We start from the raw sequence: 21,184 nt of genomic DNA, 5'->3' as shown, positions 1-21,184 counted from the left end.
AGGGGAGGAATGGTTGCACCAGCAGATAAGGGCCTTGTGCTAAATGCTGACCCCATGGCACAATGGCAAGTCTGGGAATGAGACCCTATCTTTGATGGTCAAAGCCACAAACAAGTAGCCTGCTGCCTGTGGGGCTTTGCAGAGCCCTGGATCTCAGTGTTGCACAGCACTGCTGCACTTCACCCAGCACAAGGGGCCTCTCCCTCCCCACAGGCTTTTCTTGTTCTGCATTAATTCTGCTTTCCTGCTAACGTTGCCTGGCTTCAGGGTGCCCTGATGCCAGAGTGTTTAAATGGGGAACTCAAGCTGTTGACAGTTTGAAAAGGGAGCCCTGTTTAAACTGCTCGTTATTTCTGCAGGCAATATCTGAGAAAGGGGAATACCAGTGGCCTAGAACAATAAGTAGTCTATTCCAGCTTTTCTTAGAGTAACAGGATCTTCTTCAGGGCCTGCACAGTCTAAATTAATTTTAGATGGTAAATTCCAGAAGCAGAATGGAAAAGCAGATAGGAGGATTTTTATTCCCCCCCCCTTTTTTTTTTTTTTTTTTTTAATTGCTTTCCATGGTATGGCAGGGGTTTTTTTAGGTGTAGCAGCTCCATAAAAAATCAATAAAATCTTGCAGTGGAATAATACATTAAAAATCAATCCAGCTTTTACCTTCTGTGCAAAGAAAGCACACAAACAAATGAATAAAGATAAGGATGCTTTCAAGGAGGTCTGAATCTACTAGTAGAAGAAAAAAATGAGAATCTGTCCCAGATTAAGCAGCTCTTGGACTATCATTACAATTAATAAATAGACAAGATGCAAATGCAAAACATTCAATGAATCTCTGACATTACCCATGTCTTTCAATCCAATGTTCATTTGGGTTCCTTCCCATCTCTAAAACCCATCAAACTGAATCAAGCACCAAGGTGTCTGTGGGATGGTTTGGGTTCCCTCATTCACATACCTGCCCTACCTGGGGATAGCCAGTTGGTACTAGAGCGCAGGAACATGAGCTGGTCCTGCTCTCCGACACAGCATCAATGGCTTTGGGAGCTGCCCTCTCCTGCTCTATCACCCAGCTCCTAACAGGAGCCTTAGGTTTTACTGAACTCACACATCTACAGACAGCACTTGAGACCAGAGAGAAATCCCTGAGCAGTAGTTTTTCCTTAAGCATTTTATGTAAGTGGAAATGACTTTCCGTGACTCTTGTCACAGAATCCCTGGATCCATGGGGGGAACTACAATCACGTGCAGAGTTCTCCAGGTGAAAATCCAGATGTTATAGGTCTCTGTCTTGTAGCACAAAGCTTGGAAAGATCAGCTTCACTTAAAAGGTTCCTGGCCAAGCTGTTTTAAATCTGTTGTTCAAATCCTCTGATCTCTCAAGCAATCTGCTTCAGAGGAACTACCTCCTCTACTAGAAGTGGTTTTGTAATTCTAATGTTTGCTCACAGTAGTCAGGGAAAACATTTCCTGTCTCTTTGTAGGCACTTCTAAGTTATCTGAAGATGGTTTCAGTCTTAGTCTTTTCTTCTCTGAATTATATTAATAATTTTCTGCTGATCTCTGAATCTTCTTAGCCCCTCTTTCTTCAGCTGATATGGAGTTCCTTGAACCAAGCCCTAAGGCCTTGCTGAGTGAGTTCTGGGAGATTGTTCTGGGAGATTACCCTGGCTATTTGCAGACAACACTCTTGTTCATGTATCTGAATATGAGATCAGAGATTCACAAGAGACATAACATATAACATAACATGATATGATATTGTTCACTTATGGGCAGCCTGTGACACATGATGTGCTCCAGGTCCCTTCTGGTAGATCAGCTGTGTGCCACAACATTCCCTACCTTGACCTTGCAGATTTTTTCTGTAGTCATTCCTAGCTGTCCATGCTAAATTGCTTTTTCCACATTGTATTTCCAGTTTGTCAAGATCACTTGAATTCTAATCTTGCTGTTGATGTTTGTGCAGCCCCTCCCAGGTTGCTGCAATCTCCCAAGGCCTGTCTTGTTCCTGTATGCTTGACCTGTTCCTAATAAGCTTTTTTTAATATTACAGAATGTTTTATTCAATGCTACTGAACCCCATTGGAGCACTTCAGAGGGGTGGTGGCCACCATATGTACTAGTGCAGAGAACATCAAGGGCTTGTTGGTGTACAGTCTGAGATGTCCAGGGCTGGTTCACTAAGCTTTAGTCCCACTGGGGAGTTTGTCTTCTGTTCATTTTTTCTTGCTTGGGGTTTTGTTTTGTTTTCAGTTCAAGTTACACTTGTGAGGCAGCGCTGTGTGAATGCGGATGAGTTTATTAATCTTGTGTGTGGGTGGGACAGTGAGTCAATAGGGATGCTTTTATTTCTGTGATAAATGGAAGGAAGTATTAGAGCTTTTACAGTTGGGTAGTATTTCTTAGATCAAGTATTTTGAGTATTCATCCAGGGCCATATGTGTGCAGTATAGATATGGTTTTGGAGAGAACACCTCACCTGACACAGAAGGAAACCAGATTTAATGGTTCTCCTCTTCACTCAGGCTGTTTTCCTAGATTTTTCAGAAGCTGTGTCTGATCTTGTGTCTGCTTTGTTGATGTGTAATGCCTCTGGCTCAGAGTGTGACTCAGATGCCTGTTGGGACTTTTGTGCCCTTCAGGCTCCATGGATTAGGCTCAGCTGTGACTGCCTTCCTTCTCATTCTGCTAAGGCTGTTCCAAACATAACTTACAACTGCTGGGATGCATCCCCTGGAGTGCTGGAGTGAGGGATTGTGCTTTCCCTGCTTTCTTCTTCTTTGGGACCACTAAGCTTCTCCTCTGCATGGCAAAATGTGGGGCCCTCAAATAAAGCAGGCAGAAAAGAAAGAGCTCAGAGCAGCTTGGGAGACATATAGTCTACCAGCATGTACAGCAGCTGCACTGCCATGTGTCTGAGAGAAAAGGTAATAACTGAATTTTAACCCTTCAAAAAACCTCTTACCTTAGTCCCTTTGTCCTTTAGGTGGAAGAGGCTTTGCAGAGGGTGCTGGAGGGGTGAGATAGCAGAGGAAGTTTCTCCTCATTCCTGTGGCAAGAAATGACCCTGTTGGCTGTCTGCTGTCCTCAATGGCACACAGGGGAATTCTGGCAGAAGGTGGCACCCAACTGAAACCTGCTCAAGGGGATCAGGAGACCAGGGAATGGAACAGAAAAAGGCAGAGAACAAGCAGTGTGACAGAATAAAAACTGCAGATAAGTGTAACATGAAGCAGAAGGGCAGCAGGGCAGAATGAAGTAGGAAAGGAACAAAAATGTGGAGTTGTGATAAACTTTTGGAAGTTCTGGTGGCAGTGGTGTTCAATAAAATATACATTGTTGACTCAAGTGTTTCAAAATCTTTCTGTTTGCTTGTGAATTTGGCATCAACAATTGGCCATGTCCCAGTAGAAAGGTCCCACTACAGTGTGGAGGGTGGTGGATGGGGGAGCCTGCCCTTTGCTCCCTAGAGCTTTGCTGAGGCTTGGCCAGCTCGGGGACTACCCTGCATGGGAATTCTCTTTCATACAGCCTTCTGCCCTCAGACCTTTCCTTAACTTTTAAGATTAGCTGCTGCATCATCACAGCTTCAGCTGTCATTGTGAAAAATGCATGTTTCTCTTCCTCTTTAGAGCTGTGACTGGATTTTGAGCTTCTTCCTAGCAACTTCTTTGGTTCCCTGAATCACTCTTCTAAGTCTCTTTTGGGCAGCAGCTCGCTCTGTGTGCCCCATGTTATGTGAACATGGGTGACATTCAGGCTATGTGCAATGTGAACATTCTATTTACAGCAGCAAACTGCTTTGAAGGAAAACCTTGCGTTTCCCAGAAACTGCAGTCCTTTACAGAATGGCTGGCATCTAAAGCAGTGACAAATAAATCCAAGTGGTGAAATGAGAGAAATATTGGGGCACATTGTACATAGGAAACAAGCAAGCACTGAGTTGCTGTATAGAAGCACCCCTTTGTCTGAAAAATAATCTTCTCCAGGTGAATTCACTGGGTACCTTTGTGTGGATTCATTTTCTTTGTCCATTTTCCAGGTCCATTTTCTTTGTTTTCCTAAATATTCTTGTTTTTGCTGTCCTACTTGTCTGCATTGTCCCACTCGATGTTTTGTTATTGAGTCAGATCAGTGGGATACTCCAGAACCTCTGGATGCAGCTGTACTTGAAGACAGAGCAGCTAAGGCATTATTCTCAGGGGACTAGATGCCTTTATTATCCATTAACTTTATGACCTTTGGTGGCTTTAGGGTATTCTCTGACGTGATTATCCCACTGGCTTCAAAGGTACTGTATATCATGTTGAAACTTCCCAACCTGATAAAATCCCATGATAAGACTGGTGTTTCAAAGCATGAAATGTAACTGATGCAGCTGTACAAGAGCTGAGTGCTGCTGAAACACAGTTGCCTTGCTTACAGATCTGCTGATGGGGAGAGGCTTTGTGATCCCCCAAAATGTCCTGGTCAGGATCCCAACATGTAAGACCTCTTCTGTACCCAGGGAAATCGTGGCAGACAAACAACTGCCTTGGCTAATATCTGAAATGCTGAGCTTGTGAGAAGCAGAGGCAGAGGTGCTGAGGGACAGGAGTGGCTTAGTATGCAAAGGTACCCTGAAAAGTTTGGTCTAGCTCCAACTTTCCATGCTTTATCCTGGTAAAATGGAGACATTTTTATTACTGGGAACACATACCCTCTGGAAAGCCTGCCCCTCTCCAATTTAAGCAGAAGTGGCCAAGTTCTGACATGCACATTCTGCTGTTTGTCTCAGCCTCTGCTACACGTGTATGTGGATTAGTTTGGGTTATTGGTGTGTTGGAGAAGAGAAAGAAGCATAACCTGCACACTAAACAGTGCACAACATCTATGTTCATTCTGAGGAAGAATCTATCTCTGTTCATAGTTAGTTGTCTTGTGCTTTGTTTGAAAAACCATAGCAAACCTGGAAGCAGATAAGAAATGAACAGACCAAAAAACCAGAAAAAGCTGCCTGTAGGCATTAATCCAAAGTCTTCTTCTTGGCATTGCCTTTGTTTCCAAAGATCATACATACTTTGGGTTTTGTTAACTAAACTGCTGAATTTTCTGCTTTTCTGTCATTTTTCTGGTCAGCAAGAAGTCTCAGAGAGGGCAGACCTGCACACACTCATGCTGAGTCTTCTCTTATCACACGTCCCATCTTTGTCTCTGGCCTGTGATAGTACTATGATGGCTAAGAAATTATAATTACTTTTTAAATGTGTATTTAGGCAAGAACCCGAGTCCAAAGTACTTAAGTATTACAAGGACTATGTTCTCTTATATTTGCTGCAGGTGGAGAAGGTTTCTTTGCTGCTGGCCTTTCTTGGAGAAGGCCAGAAAACTCTGCATGCCCATGCAACCAGTGATACTGAGAGCAGGCCTCCAGCAGAGCCCAAATGCTATTTAGCATCACAGTTTGAAGATGCCAGGGACCATGAAGAGGCATGCTGAGATAAAAGAGTGGGCACTGAGTCCAGTCATCTGAGCTAATAACTATCTACCAGCCCAGCAGCTTTACCCATCTTTCCTCTGCACGTTGCTCAGTCACTCAGCAAATACGCTTGTGATTGGTGACAGTGAGCAAAAACTGTTGGGAAATCATTCAGGAAAGGAAGATAAAAGCTCAGTAACTGGCATCTTTGTAGCATTTTTCCAGTCTGAATTTGCAGACAGTATAACCTAAGCCTCAGGCTGTTTCTGTGAGGTAAAAAGGTGCAATTATGCCTCTTTTATAGATAAGGAAACTGGTAATACCGATTTGGCCCTGAGGAACAGGAGGCAGAACTAGGAGAGCAACCTCCTTTGCCTGCCTCATGGCTTTGTTTTTAAGTTACCCTGTTCTTACAGGAACCTTTCTGTGAGGCTAATGGCTTTTCACTGACAACAGGTATAAAAATATACTTTCAACATCACGTGTTTGAAATCCTCTGGCACAAGTTGCATTCACATGCAAAGTCAATGACTGGGAGACCAGGTGTCCAGCTAAATCTAAATCTATGCTAGGCTATTTAACAGAGCAGGCACACAGACACTAAGGTTTATGTCTGGACAATTTTTTACTATGTTGGCCTGTCTTCAAGGCAACATCCTGCTGGGCCGTTTGTGGGCTTCCAATTGTTACATGGAATGTTTGCTGTTGTAACAGCCTTATAGTAAAGACACCCATTTCTTGTAAACTGAAAGAACAGGCTTGGCAGGATGACCATTGTGCCTCTACAGAAACTTTCCATTAACTCTGGGAACTGGACACTCCTGAACAAGTGGCAGGTGATAAGTGAGACTGTGCACTTCCTATGATACTCAGAACCTAGTACTGTTAATACTGGTGTCTGAGTACTGTTGTTAAGGTTGAGAGTGCTCCTGAAAAAGCTATGGAAGCTTCTGGCTTAGATTTTATTTTTTTTCTCCTGATTGGGCCAATGGAAAAAGTCAGGTTAACGTTGGAGGCGTAGGACTGAACACTTGCTGCTGAAATGGGTCTATGTCTGCACTAGGACAGTGCACACTGCTTGCAAAAATTTATGGCAGAGTTCCCTGAATTAGTATTGATCAAGTTAGGATGGGTATCAGAGGCTGTTTGCTCCCTCCACCCCAACAACAACATGGGATTCTTCTCCAACATTAAACTTGCTTTGTAGCAGTATTTGTAAGGGATGTATTTAGCTTTTGCTTGAAGACTTAAATGAATTCATTGTATTTTCAGTTGTTTTTTATTTCTGCAGGATGAAATTCCTCTGTATATATCCCCTCTCAACATAAGCTCATATTAATGCTGGCATTTAGAAAAAGTTCTCTTTTCTGAACTCTTTGGTGCCAGGTTTTTCAGTTAAGTAACCCTTTCCCATGTGACTTTAGAAGCTGATCTCAAAGTCCCAGACAATAATGCTTTATAGTTCTAGAGCTGAGTTTTCTTTCTAATTTCAAAGTAGCTCTGAGGCTGTTAAGTCATATAAAATCAGCTAGTTATGAAGGAAGAAGAACATTGGCTAGTCACTAATGTAGCATCTCATAGATTTTTCACTGGTGTAAAACAGAGATCTCAAAGAGACAGAGTTTGGGAATATTGCAAAAAAGATACAGGGACACAGACTCTGGAGAGAGCACTGATAGTGCACCAGCAATATCAATAAATAGATTGGGAGCATGTCACTTTTTCTACTACAACTGCTGTGTTTTACTGTCTAACACCTGAGGTGCCTCTGCTGAAAAGGTAGAGGCTTGCACATTAACATCATCATGAAATAAAGACTGCTTTATTGCTTGGTGGTGGGGAAAAGCAGGCCAGGAAGGTGAGTGCCTCCCTCTGCTCCTGGCTCTCCAAGCCTGCTGCCAAGTCACTGACCACATCTTCTGTTCATTAAAGTGCAGAAAATGTGTAAGAGGTTGGAAAGTGGCTCAAAAAGCAGTCAGAAGGTCAGTAACAGTCCTGACATTCCCTCCCTCCATCACAGTAAGTTCTTCTGCAGTGTAGGTTGGCATAAAATCCTTCCTGAAAACTTGCTGTGGTGGTGCACTGTCAAACTTCCTCTTTCTTACTGTGCAGCTCGGGGTGATGTAATCAGAGCCTTCCAGTAGCTGAAGAGGGGGAGTAGCAAGAAAGAGGGGGAGGGATTTTTTACAAGGACATGTGGCAGCAGGTCACAGGGGAATGGATCCAAAGTGAAAGAGAGTGAGCTTAGATTAGATATTAGGTTGAAGTTCTTTGCTGTGAGAGTGATGAGGCACTGGCACAGGCTGCCCAGAGAAGTTGTGGCTGCCCCATCCTTGGAAGTATTCAAGGCCAGGCTGGATGGAGCCCTGATCAACCTGGTCTAGAGTAAGGTGTCCTTGTCCACAGCCTGAGGGTTGGAACTAGGTGATCTTTAAAGTCCCTTGCAACCCAAACCATTCTATGATTGTGTGATTCTATGATTTGGGGGAAAGATCTATGTAACACTTTAAATTTTCAATATATACATAATTACACAGGGGTGTTTGTATAGGATGGGTGCTAATATTGTTACTTCCACTTTTTCCCATTATTTACTCCTGAACAGAGACTTGTGGCTCTCTGAGAAGTGTCTGTATCCTTGCAGTGTCTTCATGGCAGTGGACACACCAGTTATGCTGATGAGAAGATTAGGTATAGGGAGATGGAATGACTTGCCTAAAGCCAGAAAATCTGTGACTTCTTAAATTACTGCAATCATCTGTCTTCTTGGAAATGTACTATTTTCCCTCCCCTTGGGAATGTGTGTAGAAACATTACAACCTCATTTCAGCTTTCCAGAGGTGAAATCACATATCATTTATACCTGTTGCAGTTGCCAATGCTCAGAGTGGTTTCCCTACTGCTTCTGTTTGTTTTGCTGTGAGATTCCTGCTGTGAGCTCTCGAATCCTTGGAATTATTGGTTTTCCTTTAGTACCTGAGATAAAGGACAACGAGCCACTTTGATTTGAAAATCCCTAACACAGCTGGAGCCAGGAGGTTCCACCCCCACTCCACCCCCACCACTGAAGCCAAGTGCCAGGCTCTGCCAGCTCAGCACTGCTGGTGTCACTCTTTCCTGTTCCGCAATGTGCAAACAGCCAGTGACGTAGCAGGGTAACGCTGTTTGAACAGTCTCTTCAGTCAAGGATTTTTCCAAAAGGAAAAATTAGGACAGGAATTAATGGATGTGCATGTGAGTGTGCTATTGCGCAGTGCAGGTGGGATGGAAAATGGATATGCTATGGCAGGAATTGAGGAAGGGACATTTTCTCAGCAAACCTGGCTGGATGAGCTGGCAGGTGGTGGCAGAGCTGAAAGAGGACAGGCTGTGCAGGATGGATGGAGTTGGTAAAATCCTGTGAGTGAGCTGTGGAAGAAGGTGGTAAAAGGAGGCCCCTGCTATTTTGTCTCACCTACATGATGCTATTTAACACTGATTGCCTGCCTAAAGGCTCCCTTCCCACCTTTCCTTTTGCTTGTACCAGTCCTCTAGACCCTCTGCCACTTTGCTGTGGAGCAGTTCTTTCTGCCTGGGTGGGCAGATAGCTCCTCCTGTGAAGCAAATGGAGTGTTTCATCCATCACACACTGGGCAAAATTAGGGCTTTCCTCACTTTTTATCACTCAGTTTCATGATTTCCTGCAGATCACTTCATATCCTCAGATCTGTGGTTTTATCTGACAGCACGTCCCATGCTCTGCTTTCTCAAAACCACCTGTGAAATTGGCCCATTTTGAACAAATCACTCTTGAGCAATTTGCTACTGGAGGAAAGAACTCGTGACTTATTTCTCGTGGAATGCTATCTCTTGTGGAGGCTCAAAATATGTTTGGTGTGCGATTTCCTAGGGCCTGCTTTGAGAAGACCACCTAGGGTTGGACCAGGCACTCTCTCTCCTCCCTGCATAGATGTGGACCATGGTGTTTATTTGCAAGCTAGACTAGCAGTGATCTCTGGATCTGCAGTCCGTGGACACTGTCTCAAAGTGGGACAGGAATGATTCATATTTCATCTTGGAGAAATGCCTGATAACTTAAGATTTCTTTGGGATGGATTTTCTAGACTGTCTCAATTGACCTATAGCACTGGGGGACCTGGTTCTGGCAAATTGATGAGGCTGGTATATCTCTGAAATCTAGGGAAGAGAGGATGGAGGAGGAAGCTCTTTTAGCGAGGTATGAAGAAGAGTGAGACTTCAAGGACTCTGTCTCTGGGAGGAGTCCTGGTAAGGGAACGTGAATTGCTGCCTTGAGGGTCCCTCTCTTCCACAGGGAGTTGGTCTGTGCTGTTTGGAGTGTGCCAGCAGTAACACAGGCTTCATTTCTCAGACAGGGTTTGCTTCACACAAGATTACACCTTGCTCAGTACTTGCTCTCGTCTGAGCACTTGAACCCTTGTGTGGGGCTCCTCTTCCAGAAGACTCTTGCCTTGCTGCCATCACATGGTGGCCAGGCTGAGCTTGGCAATGGATCCTGTTTTCCCCTAAGTCCTGACTGCACACCAGGAGCAGAGAGTGCTGTGGTGGTGACTGTGTTTGCTTGAGGCTCATGTTACTCTGCTAAGCCCTGGTTGAGGCAGATGTCGCTGAAGTAGCTGTGTTTGTGTGTATTCCTGCAGAGCTGGCTGTCCCAGTGAAACCTTCATGTGGCAAGGTGAAACAGTTCAAGCCCTAAAATATTCTTCTTTAATATGGACACCTTCTGAATGACCTCTGTTTGTAAAGCAATCCCAGTCAAATGGAAAACCTGACCTCTCCTGGTACGCCCCATTGAAGCAACCAAAACCATTATCAAAAGGTTATGGAGTCAGATTCCTGCTATATAAAGCAAGTGACATTTTGCTAGAAGCATTGGTGTGAATGGATGTTAAAAAAATAAACAAAGGATTAATTTTCTTTCACAAAAGGAAGGGGGTTGAGTTGGTTGGGTTTTTTTTTTTACAGTCTCAGAAGATTTCATGAGGAAAATTCCCTTTGAGCTGCTCAGCTCAGCTAAAGATGGTAGGAATTTTGCTTGGTCTTTTGATATTTCATGGGAAATACTAAATAACCCCAATGCTTTAGTCAGCCAGTGTGAAATGCCAGCCAGCCTCTATTTTCTTGCTGATATGGCACCAGTCACTGCAATGTGTAGAAAAATCCCACTTCCCATGTGCTTCCAGGCTGCCCTTCCACAGGGGACTGTGTCCTTGTCCCTGTGTGTCAGTGACACAACAGGTCCCACACCTGATTCTGCTGCGGGAGGGGTCCTGCAAGGATAGCAGCAGAATCGGATGATGGGAGAAGAGGAAACAACAGATTTCCCTGCACTTAACATGCACAGACTGTTAATTAACCATTAATAACTCCTGTACAGACACCAGATATAACAAGGAAGAGCTACTAAATAACCCAGTGTGGTTTTGCAGGTACATTGCTATCTCTCTAGATAATATTTTACTTCTGGTTTTAAGCTTTTGCTGTCCTTGCATGATGTTAAACTGGAATAATCTGTTCTCTTCAGAACAGAAAGCATTCAGGGAAGGGTGCTTAAGAAATCACAGGAATCAAGTTAACAAAAATACTTTCATTTTCACTTCCCAGAAACTCTGTGCTCTCACACAGAGCTTTGCTATATGCCACTGGCACAGCAGCCCCAAAACACATGCTTCAGTGAGAAATAGGGTCTTGGAAAATGTGCAGGAAATGGCACTGGCTACTGAAGTCCTCAGCTCCCCTGTAAAGCTGACCCAGGGAGCAGCAGCTGGGAAATTTTCTTTTCCCTTTGCTGCCAATGTACCTTGGCTCTGACCCGGGAAAACTTCTACTAGAGGGGTAAAATTCAGGTCACGGCTTGGCGAGCCCTTCATTGCATCAGGACTTTAGTTTCCTGGGTGTGGGCAAAGCTTAACCTCCCACACATAGATGAAGCACCCTTTGGTAATGGGACTGTTGTGCAAAAGCAGGCAGTATGACATTTCCTTGAACTCTTGGTTCCCTTTGATCAGCAGGTCTCTCTACAATGAGCTGACATTGGCAAGGGGGTTAGGAATCTGAGCAAGAAATGAAGAGCTGCTCCAGGGGCTGGGAAAACTATGCTGCTGCTGTCTGAAATAGAAGCAAATACTCTGGATGTGGTTAGGTTAATTTCTGGGGTTCACAGTTTGTATACATAATGGGTGGGGGGTATATATCCATGGAGATATATGTAGAAGTTAGGGTCAGCTTCATGCATTAGGAAAGTTAAAAAAAAATTGGCTTGGTAAAGGCAGAGGGAATTTCCATTAATGGAAAGGGTGCGTGGTCCATCAGAAGGAGAAGGAGTGGGCTGGGATAGGGGAAGGAGGAATCCTGCGAATAGCCACAAATGCAGGGTCTCCGTGGTGCAGGCCAACAGTGTCCTCTGGCAAACGAGTGTGCAAAGCTGTCTTCTGGGGCTAGTGAATACAGCAGGGCATGGCCCCTTCACAGCCAGCCTTACCCTGCGAGTCAGCACCCCTCGAGACTTTCCAGGCAAAAGGGCACTGGGAACAGCAGCTTTGGCACAGCATTTCAGGGCTTCATGGGATTATTTATTCACTGTGTTCCTGGAACAGTTCCAGGCTTCCCAGCTCTGCCACCAGCGTACAAATTCATCAAGTACCCACAAGGCTCACAATCCCCAGAGGCAAGGGCAGACTGTAGGAAGGTGATTCATATTACAAATCAGTGTCTCTGAAGGACTGGCAGGGCTCTGGGAAGACCGAACCGGATCCTCGTCCCTTCCACCTTCCCAGCGCTCCTTGGGGTGATTACGGCAGCAGCCGCACTCTGGATGGATTTCATTGCTGGGGCCATCGGAGGTAAATACATGAATTAGTGCTTGTTGACCAAAGCAGATAGCTGTGTTTCCTTCTTGTTCAGCTGAAGAGCAGGTCTCAACAGCAGAGCTGAGAGTCTTTCAATGGGGGCTGCTTGTTAAAAGCGTGTTCTTCCTTATTAAGTGGGAAATGCCATCAAAGCAGGATCACAGAGCTGCTGGAGAGGCAGTGCTGCAGCTTGGTCAGCTGAGGTCATTGCCTGCAATCTCCTGATTGCAGTGGGACAGGGTAAAACTCTAATAGGAAGAGACAGAGGTTTTGTGCAGATATACAAACTGGCTTGTATAGCCCTGACAACAAAACCCTCATGTGTCTGGCATCTAGGGGTCCCAGCAGGCTCCTGGGATGGTGGCGCTGGGGGGCTGAGGGTGTGGTTTGTGAGACAGGAGGGGAGGAAGCACAGTGTTCTTATTGCAGTCAGAATGTCTGAATGAACGACCTTTGCATTATCTTAGGTCAAGATGTATTTGCACTTGTGATGGTGATCTCAGAGCAGGGGAGCCAGGCAGCAGGCTTTGATCTGGGAGAAAGTAGGTTAGCTGTGTATAAAAAAGGAGAAGTGTGGAGAGGAGAGAAGTGTGATTAAATTCTAGACATTTTTAGAGCATGTACTGCTCAAACCCATCTTTGTTTTAAATGACAAAATGTACCCATTGGTCTCAGTTCTTCACTGAAATCTTGTTAGATTTAGTGGAGTATACAAGATAATATATACCAATATATATAATATAAATATATATATAATATAGATGAAAAAATACCACGAGAAAAGCCTTTGGGTCACCACTGACAGAAAGGCCAGGTGAATCTAGCAGGTGGCTGAGACACCCAGCCCAAGCCTGCATGACAGATCTCACTTTGACATTCACTGAAATTTGGCATTTTCCCTCACCAGGAACAGCCTGTGGTCCTGGTACAGATGTGTTTGTCCTGGGAAGGACCATGCTGAGTCCTACCCTGCCCACTAATAACCCAACATGTGCAAGTGGGGTGAGGTTTGGCATCTCAGCAGTATCCAGCCCTGGAGGTGCCTGTTGTGCCTATGCTTGGGGTGTTGGTCTTCCAGGGGTGTTTGGAGACCCTTCATGGGAGAGGAGGATATAACCAGCCCACCATGATAGCTTGTCTTCCTCCTCCTGTTTCCCTTCTGACTTCAGAACACCCTGTGGAGAAGGAAGCCCTGTCCTAGGGCTGGCAGCAGAATGTCCATCCCAGAAGAATTAATCAGACTTCATGGTGGGGCAGAGATGATTGCATTTGTTGCTTGGACTCCTTTGCTTTTTTAGCACAGTTTGAAACAGGTCACCTAAAGACAAATTTCTTTTGCAGGGGAACATGGAGAGCTGAAAACAGAGTTTGAACATGGTCATTCACCTTTGTTTTCTGTCCTGGCTCCCATGCAAAGCCAAGGTTTGTGCTGTGACCCCTTGTCCAGACTCCAGCATCGTGTTCTGCCTGGCCATGCAGCAAGAATCTCCCCTGTGTGCCCTGGACACAGGCTCAGCCTGAGGGGATGCAGGCTGTGGAGATCCAGCTGGGACCAGAAAAGTCTTTGTTTGTTGTAAGGCACTTCACTGACCTCAGTGTGTCAGAGAGCAAGATTGTCCAACCTGTCCTCTATGAACAGCTCAGAGCTTTTCTAGGAGGGATACTGCAACTTTTAACTGGCTGGCAGAGGTGAGAGCCTGCCCATAGAGATATGGGAGGTACCTGGGCAGGGCTTCAGGGCCATCATCCTTCCCCTCAGATGGGACAACTCCTGGGGTTGGACCTCTATCCTGCAAAAACTGGGATGGTTTTAGTGCTGAGCTTGTTTTGGGGTTTATGTTTGCTAGAGCTGAAGCAATTTTCATGTTCCTAAGGAATCTGTGAACCCAGCTAAGGAGCATCAAGCAAGCTGAGGCAACATTAAAAATAAGAGTTTCTGTTTAGTAAATTACATTCTTGTGACCTGAATCTATTTTCAGAGTGTCTTGGAGAAAGCATGGCTTAAGCACCTCTGAAAAACAGCAGAGGTCATGCCCATTCGAATTCCAGCCTCTGGCTGCCTCAGGCAGGTGCACAAATACTGTGCATCACCTCTGGGCAATGGATTCTGTGGCAATGACATAAAATACTTAGCATCTTCAGCCCCAGGAACAGTCTTCTGCTATGGCTCCAGACAGAAAAAAGCATGAGAGAAACATGCTTAGTGACTGTGGAGACTTTCTATAACCAGCAAATATGGCTGGATGTTTTAGGAAGCAGTCCTTCCTGGCCAGTAAAATTGAGCAGGGGTTTGGACTAGAGACCTCCTGAGGTCCCTTCTGACTTGAATTTTCCTATGATCCCATGCATGCTTTCTAGCCCTGCTACAGCAGCAGCCTGGGCCATGGCAGGGGATGTGGATTGATGGCTGGGGCTGGTGATGACTGCAGGATGACTTGACTCTTATGTCAGGAGTAAAGATTTGGGGAAGTGAAGCTGAGGTTTACCCAGTGGTGGTAGTGCAGCAGGGTCTGCAGCAGGGCTGGGCTTTTCCACAGCTGGGAGGTTACATGCAGTCCAAGGGCAGATAAAAGAATCCCCTTATAGAAGGAACATGCTGTCTCCTTACAGCTAAAGCAGCACCTGCTAGGGTCGTGTGACTGAATGAAGTTCTGCTTGCTTAGGGTCTAGGACACTGATGTTCCCAACGCTGCACTAAACAAAGGTTTTTGAAAGTTGCTGTCTGCCCATCCAGTGCATGGACAACGATCCCTGCTTCTCCCTGGGTGTCTCAGCCGAGGTTTGTCAACAGCTCAGAGCTGTTGCAGCCTGGTGGGCTCTGTACAGCTGCCACTTGCTCCCTTGTGATTGCCATCCCACCAGAATCTCTCCTTAATTGAGCTGCTTGCTCAGAATGACCTGACTTGTGTAGGGACTGTGAGTGATCCATTTTGTGCATTCCGTGTGTGTAGGGGATGCTGCAAGCATCCTGGGAATAGCTCAGATAAAGGAGGCATAAAAATGGCTCACTAAAATAAAAAGAAGGTAATTCCCCTGGTTTTGCTCTTCATTTTTGTCACAGCTGATGCAGTGTTACTCAGCAGGAGTCTCACAGGAACCCTCTCCTGTATGCCCACTGTTCGTTGCTGGCCTTCTTTGATTTTGCTGCGCAAACAGGGCATGTGTGGGTCATGCTATCTTAGTCCCAGGCTATTTATATAGTGTGATAGTGTGCAGAGCCCTCATTCCTCAGCCTTTGATAGACTTGGCTGAGCTCCTCAGCTCTGACAACTGCTTGGAGTGCTTTGTACCCCTGAGTAGTGCAGTTCATGGCAGGTTGGGTTATTTGGAGGTTTGGGGGATTCACGTCTTTGCTGGGAGCAATGAAAAATTTGCTTTCATGGTCTCCTCTCAAATGGACATATTTGATCCTTACTGGAACCAAGTTCATGGGGAGCCTTTAGGGCTGAAACAATCTGTTTAGGGCAACCTACTGGGCTGCTGTCTTTGTATCTTATCATGTGAACAGGGTGATTTCTCCAGAACGAAGGTCAGTTCTTGTCAAACACTGATCCAAATCATCCTTGGTATGTGATCTGCATGAACCACAGCTCCTACCTTCCTTATCCAGTGGAGTGAGCCAGGACTGAGCTGTGCATGGTGCCCCTGTGTCACCAGCATCTGGGCAGCCCATGCCCATCTCCTCTAAGGTTCAGGAATCTGAAAACGATGAGATGTGTCAAAACCTCCCAGCTGAGATGGGGTGCTTGGCCTGGGGACTGCAGCTGTCAGGTCAGCACTGTCATGCTGGCATTGACTCATGTGCTGCTCTTCCCTGGCTGGCAGTGTCTGTGTTTACTCTGGCTGGTGGCCGGGAACCTGGGACAGTGCAGGTGTCCCCAGATGACTTTGTGCATTGTCACTCTCTGCTTGGACCTAAGCCATTGCTTCTCCAAGCCATATTATTGCCTGTGTATTCCCCCTTGCCCTCTCTCTTCCATCACTATCTCTCTTCCATCTAGGCCCTTTTTCCCCACTTCATTGTTGTTTATCTGGTGTCAGATTTGATAGATATTTTTGAAGAACAAACCTCAATTTTCTGCAAGAAAGATGCTATTGGTTATTTTCCTCTGAGTAATGCACTTTGGGACTGTCTCCTGGTGACTCACAAGAGCAGCTGCTGCTTTTCTCCAGAACATGGGAGAGTTTTCCAGAGCTCTCAAGCAGCCATGTAATCTGAGGTGAACATGCCCACACCAACTAACACATTTTTAAGTAGTTTGGGTTTTAATTTTTCTTTTTTAAAGAAGAACTCAGTGAGAGGCAGTTTTCAATAGGTGAGCCACCAGATGTGTCCTGTATCTCTGAATGCCTGACTGCCTGATGGGCTAATCCAGCACTTCTATGAACTTAATCTCTCCCTAAATAACTTACATGGATACAGCTCCATTGTTCTCCAGCCTGATTTCCTCTCAGGTGATGTACTGGGAGGAAGTTTGCTGGTCTGCACCTTTATTACCTGCTAGCACTTAGCTCAGAGCTGAACCATGCAGTGAGGTGAGATCTATTTATTATTGCAACAGAGGGAAATCCGTGTTGGAGTTCTTTAGCCCTCCTTACTCGCCATTAAGGCAGTAGCTTTGTCTCAGAGGATTAATAGATATCCAGTGGCTATTTTAAGGCTCTAGGAGTGAGCGTGGGTGTTGCTAGAGGATTGACACCGGCCCGGGAGCTGGACTTGCCGTCACGGCATGTGATGCTCAGCCGGCCGCGCTGGGCGGGCTCGGCAGCCGCTGCCTCTGGACACTCCCAGCGCTAATCCCTCCCTGCCCCAAATCCCGCCGAGCCCTGAAAACCAAAATTGCTCCAGACTCTGTGAGTGGGGATGCTTTGCACCTCCCGTGAGGATGCTTGCTCATAGTTCAAAGATGCTTTAGTGCCTGAGCTGAGAGGGGAAACAAATACAGCCCAGTGTCCTCCCTTCATCCTTCGGGGGCCGTGCTGTCAGTGTCTCTCCCTGTCTCATCTTGCTCCATCTTGTTGTTCCTGATAAGTTTCCCATACTCTGTTTCCTCCTTTGGGTGAGCCTTGGTCACACAGAGAAATCTGCATTTTTCTCTGTCATTCATGGCTCAAATGTCATTACTGGAGCTCAAGAAGTTTGGTGCCAGGCACTGCTGGGCTCTGCTATTCCCCAGTGCCCTTCTGTGATGGGTGAAAAGGTCTGTTGTGACATGTGCTGTTAACCATCTCCTACATATTCTCTGTTTCAGGTGGTCTAAGCACAGCCGTGGGTTATCCACTGGACACAGTAAAGGTACCTGTTGGAGCTTTATTTCTTGACTATAGAACAAAAAAGAAGAGGAGAAGAGGCCCTTTTGTTTTCCCCCTCCTTTTCAAAAAAATAGTCCCATGATAATACTTTATCTGCATTACATCTCTGTATCTCACTGTATTTGGTTGTGTTTATCTCTAAAAAAAAATAAATTTGGTCATGTCATTTTATGGTTAATTATCTGATTTGCTACTATGGCATTTGTTGTTTTATTTATTTTAATATTATATCTATTGTTTTTATTTATTGTAATGTTATATCTTCATTTAAAGTTGTCCCTGTATTCCTAGGTGAGAATTCAGACTGAGAACCACTACAGAGGATTTTGGCACTGTGTTCAGGAAACATACAGGACAGAAAAGGTAGGTGCCTCTCAGCGGTATTGCTGATGCCAGTTGCACATGCCTTGTTTCAGAGCAGCAGAGCTGACTCTGTCAGTTTGGGGAGGATGGGCACCAGTGGCACACAGGAATCAGTTGGGAGAGGGCTCAGGGTGAAATGTAGCTTTGCTGATGAGCTGTAAGGTGGGAATAAGTTTTGACTCAGCAATGTACAGCCAGTGCTTTTGAGCAGATGCTTTCCCATGCCGTTCACCCTTAAAATTCACCTTTCTCCTCTGTTTCCCTCGAGGTCCGCGGATTTTATAAAGGTGTGACTGCATCAGTCCTCGCTGTATCCGCGGTTTCCTCTGTTTCCTTTGGCACATACAGAAACTTCCTCGGTGCCATCTGCAAGCTGCGATACGGGGCTGCAGATGCCAAGCCGTCCGAGCTGGATGTTTCTCTTGCGGGAGCTGCTGCCGGCGCTGCCCGGGTAGGTAAACAGCCCGCAGGGAAAGCACGACAAGAGATCTTGTTCACAAACACAGGCGGCTGGAGAAGCAGGGAATGTTTTTTCGGTCCGGGAGGCCACAGGGGAGCCTGCAACAAGTCTGGTGGGTCTGTTTTTGCAGGGGAGGTCATGCTCTGCCCTCGCTGCCCCTTCAGTGGTCGGCTCCGTGGCGTGGCCGAGTCCTGCTGGGCAGCTCGTGCTGGATTTGGTTTGGAGTGCCAGAACGCTTAAGAACGTGCCACTAACATGACACAGACCTTGGCAGCAAATACAGAACAAGGAAGAGAACACAGCATAGGGAGCAAACTCCCCAGGTGGCTGCGACGGTGTGCTTATGTAAGATAGACATAACTCTGAGTTAAACACGGGTCGCTGCTTTCCCAGCACAAGCATCGCTGCAGGAATGGGCAGAGCACAGTGCTGCCTTGCCAGGACTTAAAACTCAGTGGGGTACCACTGAGAAGTGATGCTGCCTGGCAAACCTGCAGGATCCTGGGGCAGGGGGAGGAGGCTGGGTCCAGGAGCAGTTTCCCAGAAGCAGATGAGGGTGAGTGTCCACAGGTGCTGTGAATGTGGTGGAGCTCATCCCATCACGCCCGTGGCGTGCTGGGCAGAAACGTGTGCCTGGTCACAATCCTCTTACAGAGCAGTCCAGATGGTCAGGCTTCTAGGTGTTTCCTAGCAGTCAGTGACTCAACATGGGCTCAGTTTTTATAGTCTGGATGGTCTTGGTTCAAATACAGATACAAATAAGAGCCCTGATGTATGCTTCCCTATGGCTGAGGACATCCCTCTTCCCACACCCATCTAGTTTAGCAAGTAGTTACAGGTATTTAATATCCTGTGTTGATTCTGCCTTGCCTTCCTCTCTGCCCAGTGCAGCTCACACACGTGTCCTGTTGCTGCTGGGTGGAACAGCACAGGCAGAGGGGAGGAGGCTGGAGCTTGCTGGAGCTCACAACCTGAAAAGCTGTGAGACAAGAATTCACAGGAGGAAGATCAAAACATTGTTTACCTGTGAGGGTTAAAATGCTTTTCTCTGGTGTCACAGGTTGTGTTGACAAACCCTAGTGAGGTGGCTAAAGTTCGGATGCAGACTCAGAGGAACCCACACCCTTCCACCACACATCAGCCTGTTTCCAAGCCAAAGTACCGAGGGTCCCTGCACTGTCTGAAGGTTATCATCAAGGAGGAAGGTTTTGGGGGTCTCTACAAGGGCTGTTCTGCATTACTCTGCAGGGATTGCTCTGCTTCTGCCATATATTTCCTTTCCTATTCTGCGCTGTGTGACTGGCTCACACCAGATGGGAGAAATAAACCAGGTAGGTATTGGGAAGCATCTGGCATTACCTGCAAATATGGCTTACTTAGTCCCACACTAAGAGGGAAACCAGACTCTAGGCAAACATCACCCAGTACCCATAAAACCTCACCCAGATCCTCATGAGGGGTTGCTCTGTGTGTGCTGGTTTTGGCCCCAGGCCTAGTTTCAGCAGCCTGCATGCAAGGGCTTCACTGTCCCCACCTTGTCCCTAAGCAGCTCCTCCTCCTGCAGGAGGGGTTCTTACCACAACCTCTGCTGCCTCAAATGTGGATATGAAATCCTGTTAATGCAAAAACAAGGTAACAAGAAATTAAATATGGACAAAGCTCCTGGGAACCATCATGGAGCTCAGACAAGGATCAGTCTTGAAGTCCAGGTGGAGAAGGCAAAGATACTTCAGATTCTTAGTTGTAGATTTGGCTCCAAAAAGCAACTATCCACTTTGAGAAAAGATTGAATAGCTAAGATAAGCAAAAGAGCATCTCCTCAAGAATTATAAAAATTAGATCCATCTGAAGAGGGTGTGAGTGCTCTCAGGCTGTACCACATCTAGTTCACATGGTGTTCAAAGTGTCACGTGTGCAAAAATCCTCTGAGATCACTGGAAACACACAACTGCAAGAGCTGCACAAAGTAACTCCCCAAAAACACGAAAGTTACCAAAGTTTGTTGTCAAATCTGAGATGGCTGTAGCTGAACAAGATGCAAGTGAACTGCCCTTCTTCCTTCACTCTCTCTCCTGCAGGTTTCCTTGTTGTGCTGCTTTCTGGTGGTTTTGCTGGAGTCCTGGCCTGGGGATTAGCTACTCCCATGGACGTCATCAAGTCACGCATGCAAACAGATGAATCGGACCAGCACAAGTACAAAGGCCTGATCCACTGTGTGAGGGAAAGTGTGAGAAAGGAGGGGGCAAAAGTGCTTTTCAAAGGACTGGGTTTAAACTGCATTCGTGCCTTTCCCGTGAACATGGTAGTGTTTGTAACATATGAAGGTGTACTGAGATTTACAGATCATTATATAAACAAAAAATAGCTTGTTCCATTCTGTCCAAAGTGTATTTTATTTATTTATTTGTTTTGTAAGACAACATCTACAAACAACTGTTGAATTGATGGACAGCATAAGAAGCGTGGACATTTCAGCCCAAAGCTGACAATTGATGGCTTTGTTTTATTCTTACAGGATTACAAACTTATCAGGGAGCCTTGGCTTTATATAAAACCTCCCTTTTATCTCATTAAGGTATTTAGGCTGTAGCCGCCACTTAGGCCCTTGAAACATTTGTGAATTTTTACGTTCATTGTTTGTCTGATCAGGGGTTTTGGTAAATCAATTAATTTCTACTGGCACAGAAAATGATCCTCACAACCAAAGGAAGAGCTGGGGGG

General features: G+C 45.8%; 1 protein-coding gene across 2 annotated transcripts; it reads left to right on the top strand.

Annotated features, from left to right (window-relative positions):
* The first annotated feature begins 12,136 nt into the window (after positions 1–12,136).
* Positions 12,137–20,837, top strand: SLC25A47 (solute carrier family 25 member 47). 2 transcript variants are annotated; one of them, XM_053980028.1, is made up of 6 exons: positions 12,137–12,321; positions 17,580–17,623; positions 17,932–18,003; positions 18,272–18,454; positions 19,524–19,794; positions 20,542–20,837. In XM_053980028.1, exons 1-6 carry the CDS (start codon positions 12,294–12,296, stop codon positions 20,826–20,828), a joined length of 885 nt encoding a protein of 294 aa, XP_053836003.1. In that variant the 5' UTR covers positions 12,137–12,293; the 3' UTR covers positions 20,829–20,837. The 2 variants fall into 2 exon arrangements, with proteins under 2 accessions (XP_053836003.1, XP_053836004.1); XM_053980029.1 differs by lacking the exons at positions 12,137–12,321; positions 17,580–17,623; positions 17,932–18,003; positions 18,272–18,454 and adding an exon at positions 18,468–18,575.
* Positions 20,838–21,184: the final 347 nt, after the last annotated feature.

This window comes from Vidua macroura, chromosome 6 (genome assembly GCF_024509145.1).
Source record: "Vidua macroura isolate BioBank_ID:100142 chromosome 6, ASM2450914v1, whole genome shotgun sequence".
NCBI lineage: Eukaryota > Metazoa > Chordata > Aves > Passeriformes > Viduidae > Vidua > Vidua macroura.
This window is presented reverse-complemented; position numbering and strand designations above follow the sequence as displayed.

Coding starts and splice junctions, on each gene's coding strand:
- SLC25A47 (XM_053980028.1), top strand. CDS start 12,294: ATGGATTTCATTGCTGGGGCCATCGGAG. Junction 18,455..19,523: donor CTGCTGCCGGCGCTGCCCGG/GTAGGTAAACAG, acceptor CTGGTGTCACAG/GTTGTGTTGACAAACCCTAG. Junction 19,795..20,541: donor AGATGGGAGAAATAAACCAG/GTAGGTATTGGG, acceptor TCTCTCCTGCAG/GTTTCCTTGTTGTGCTGCTT.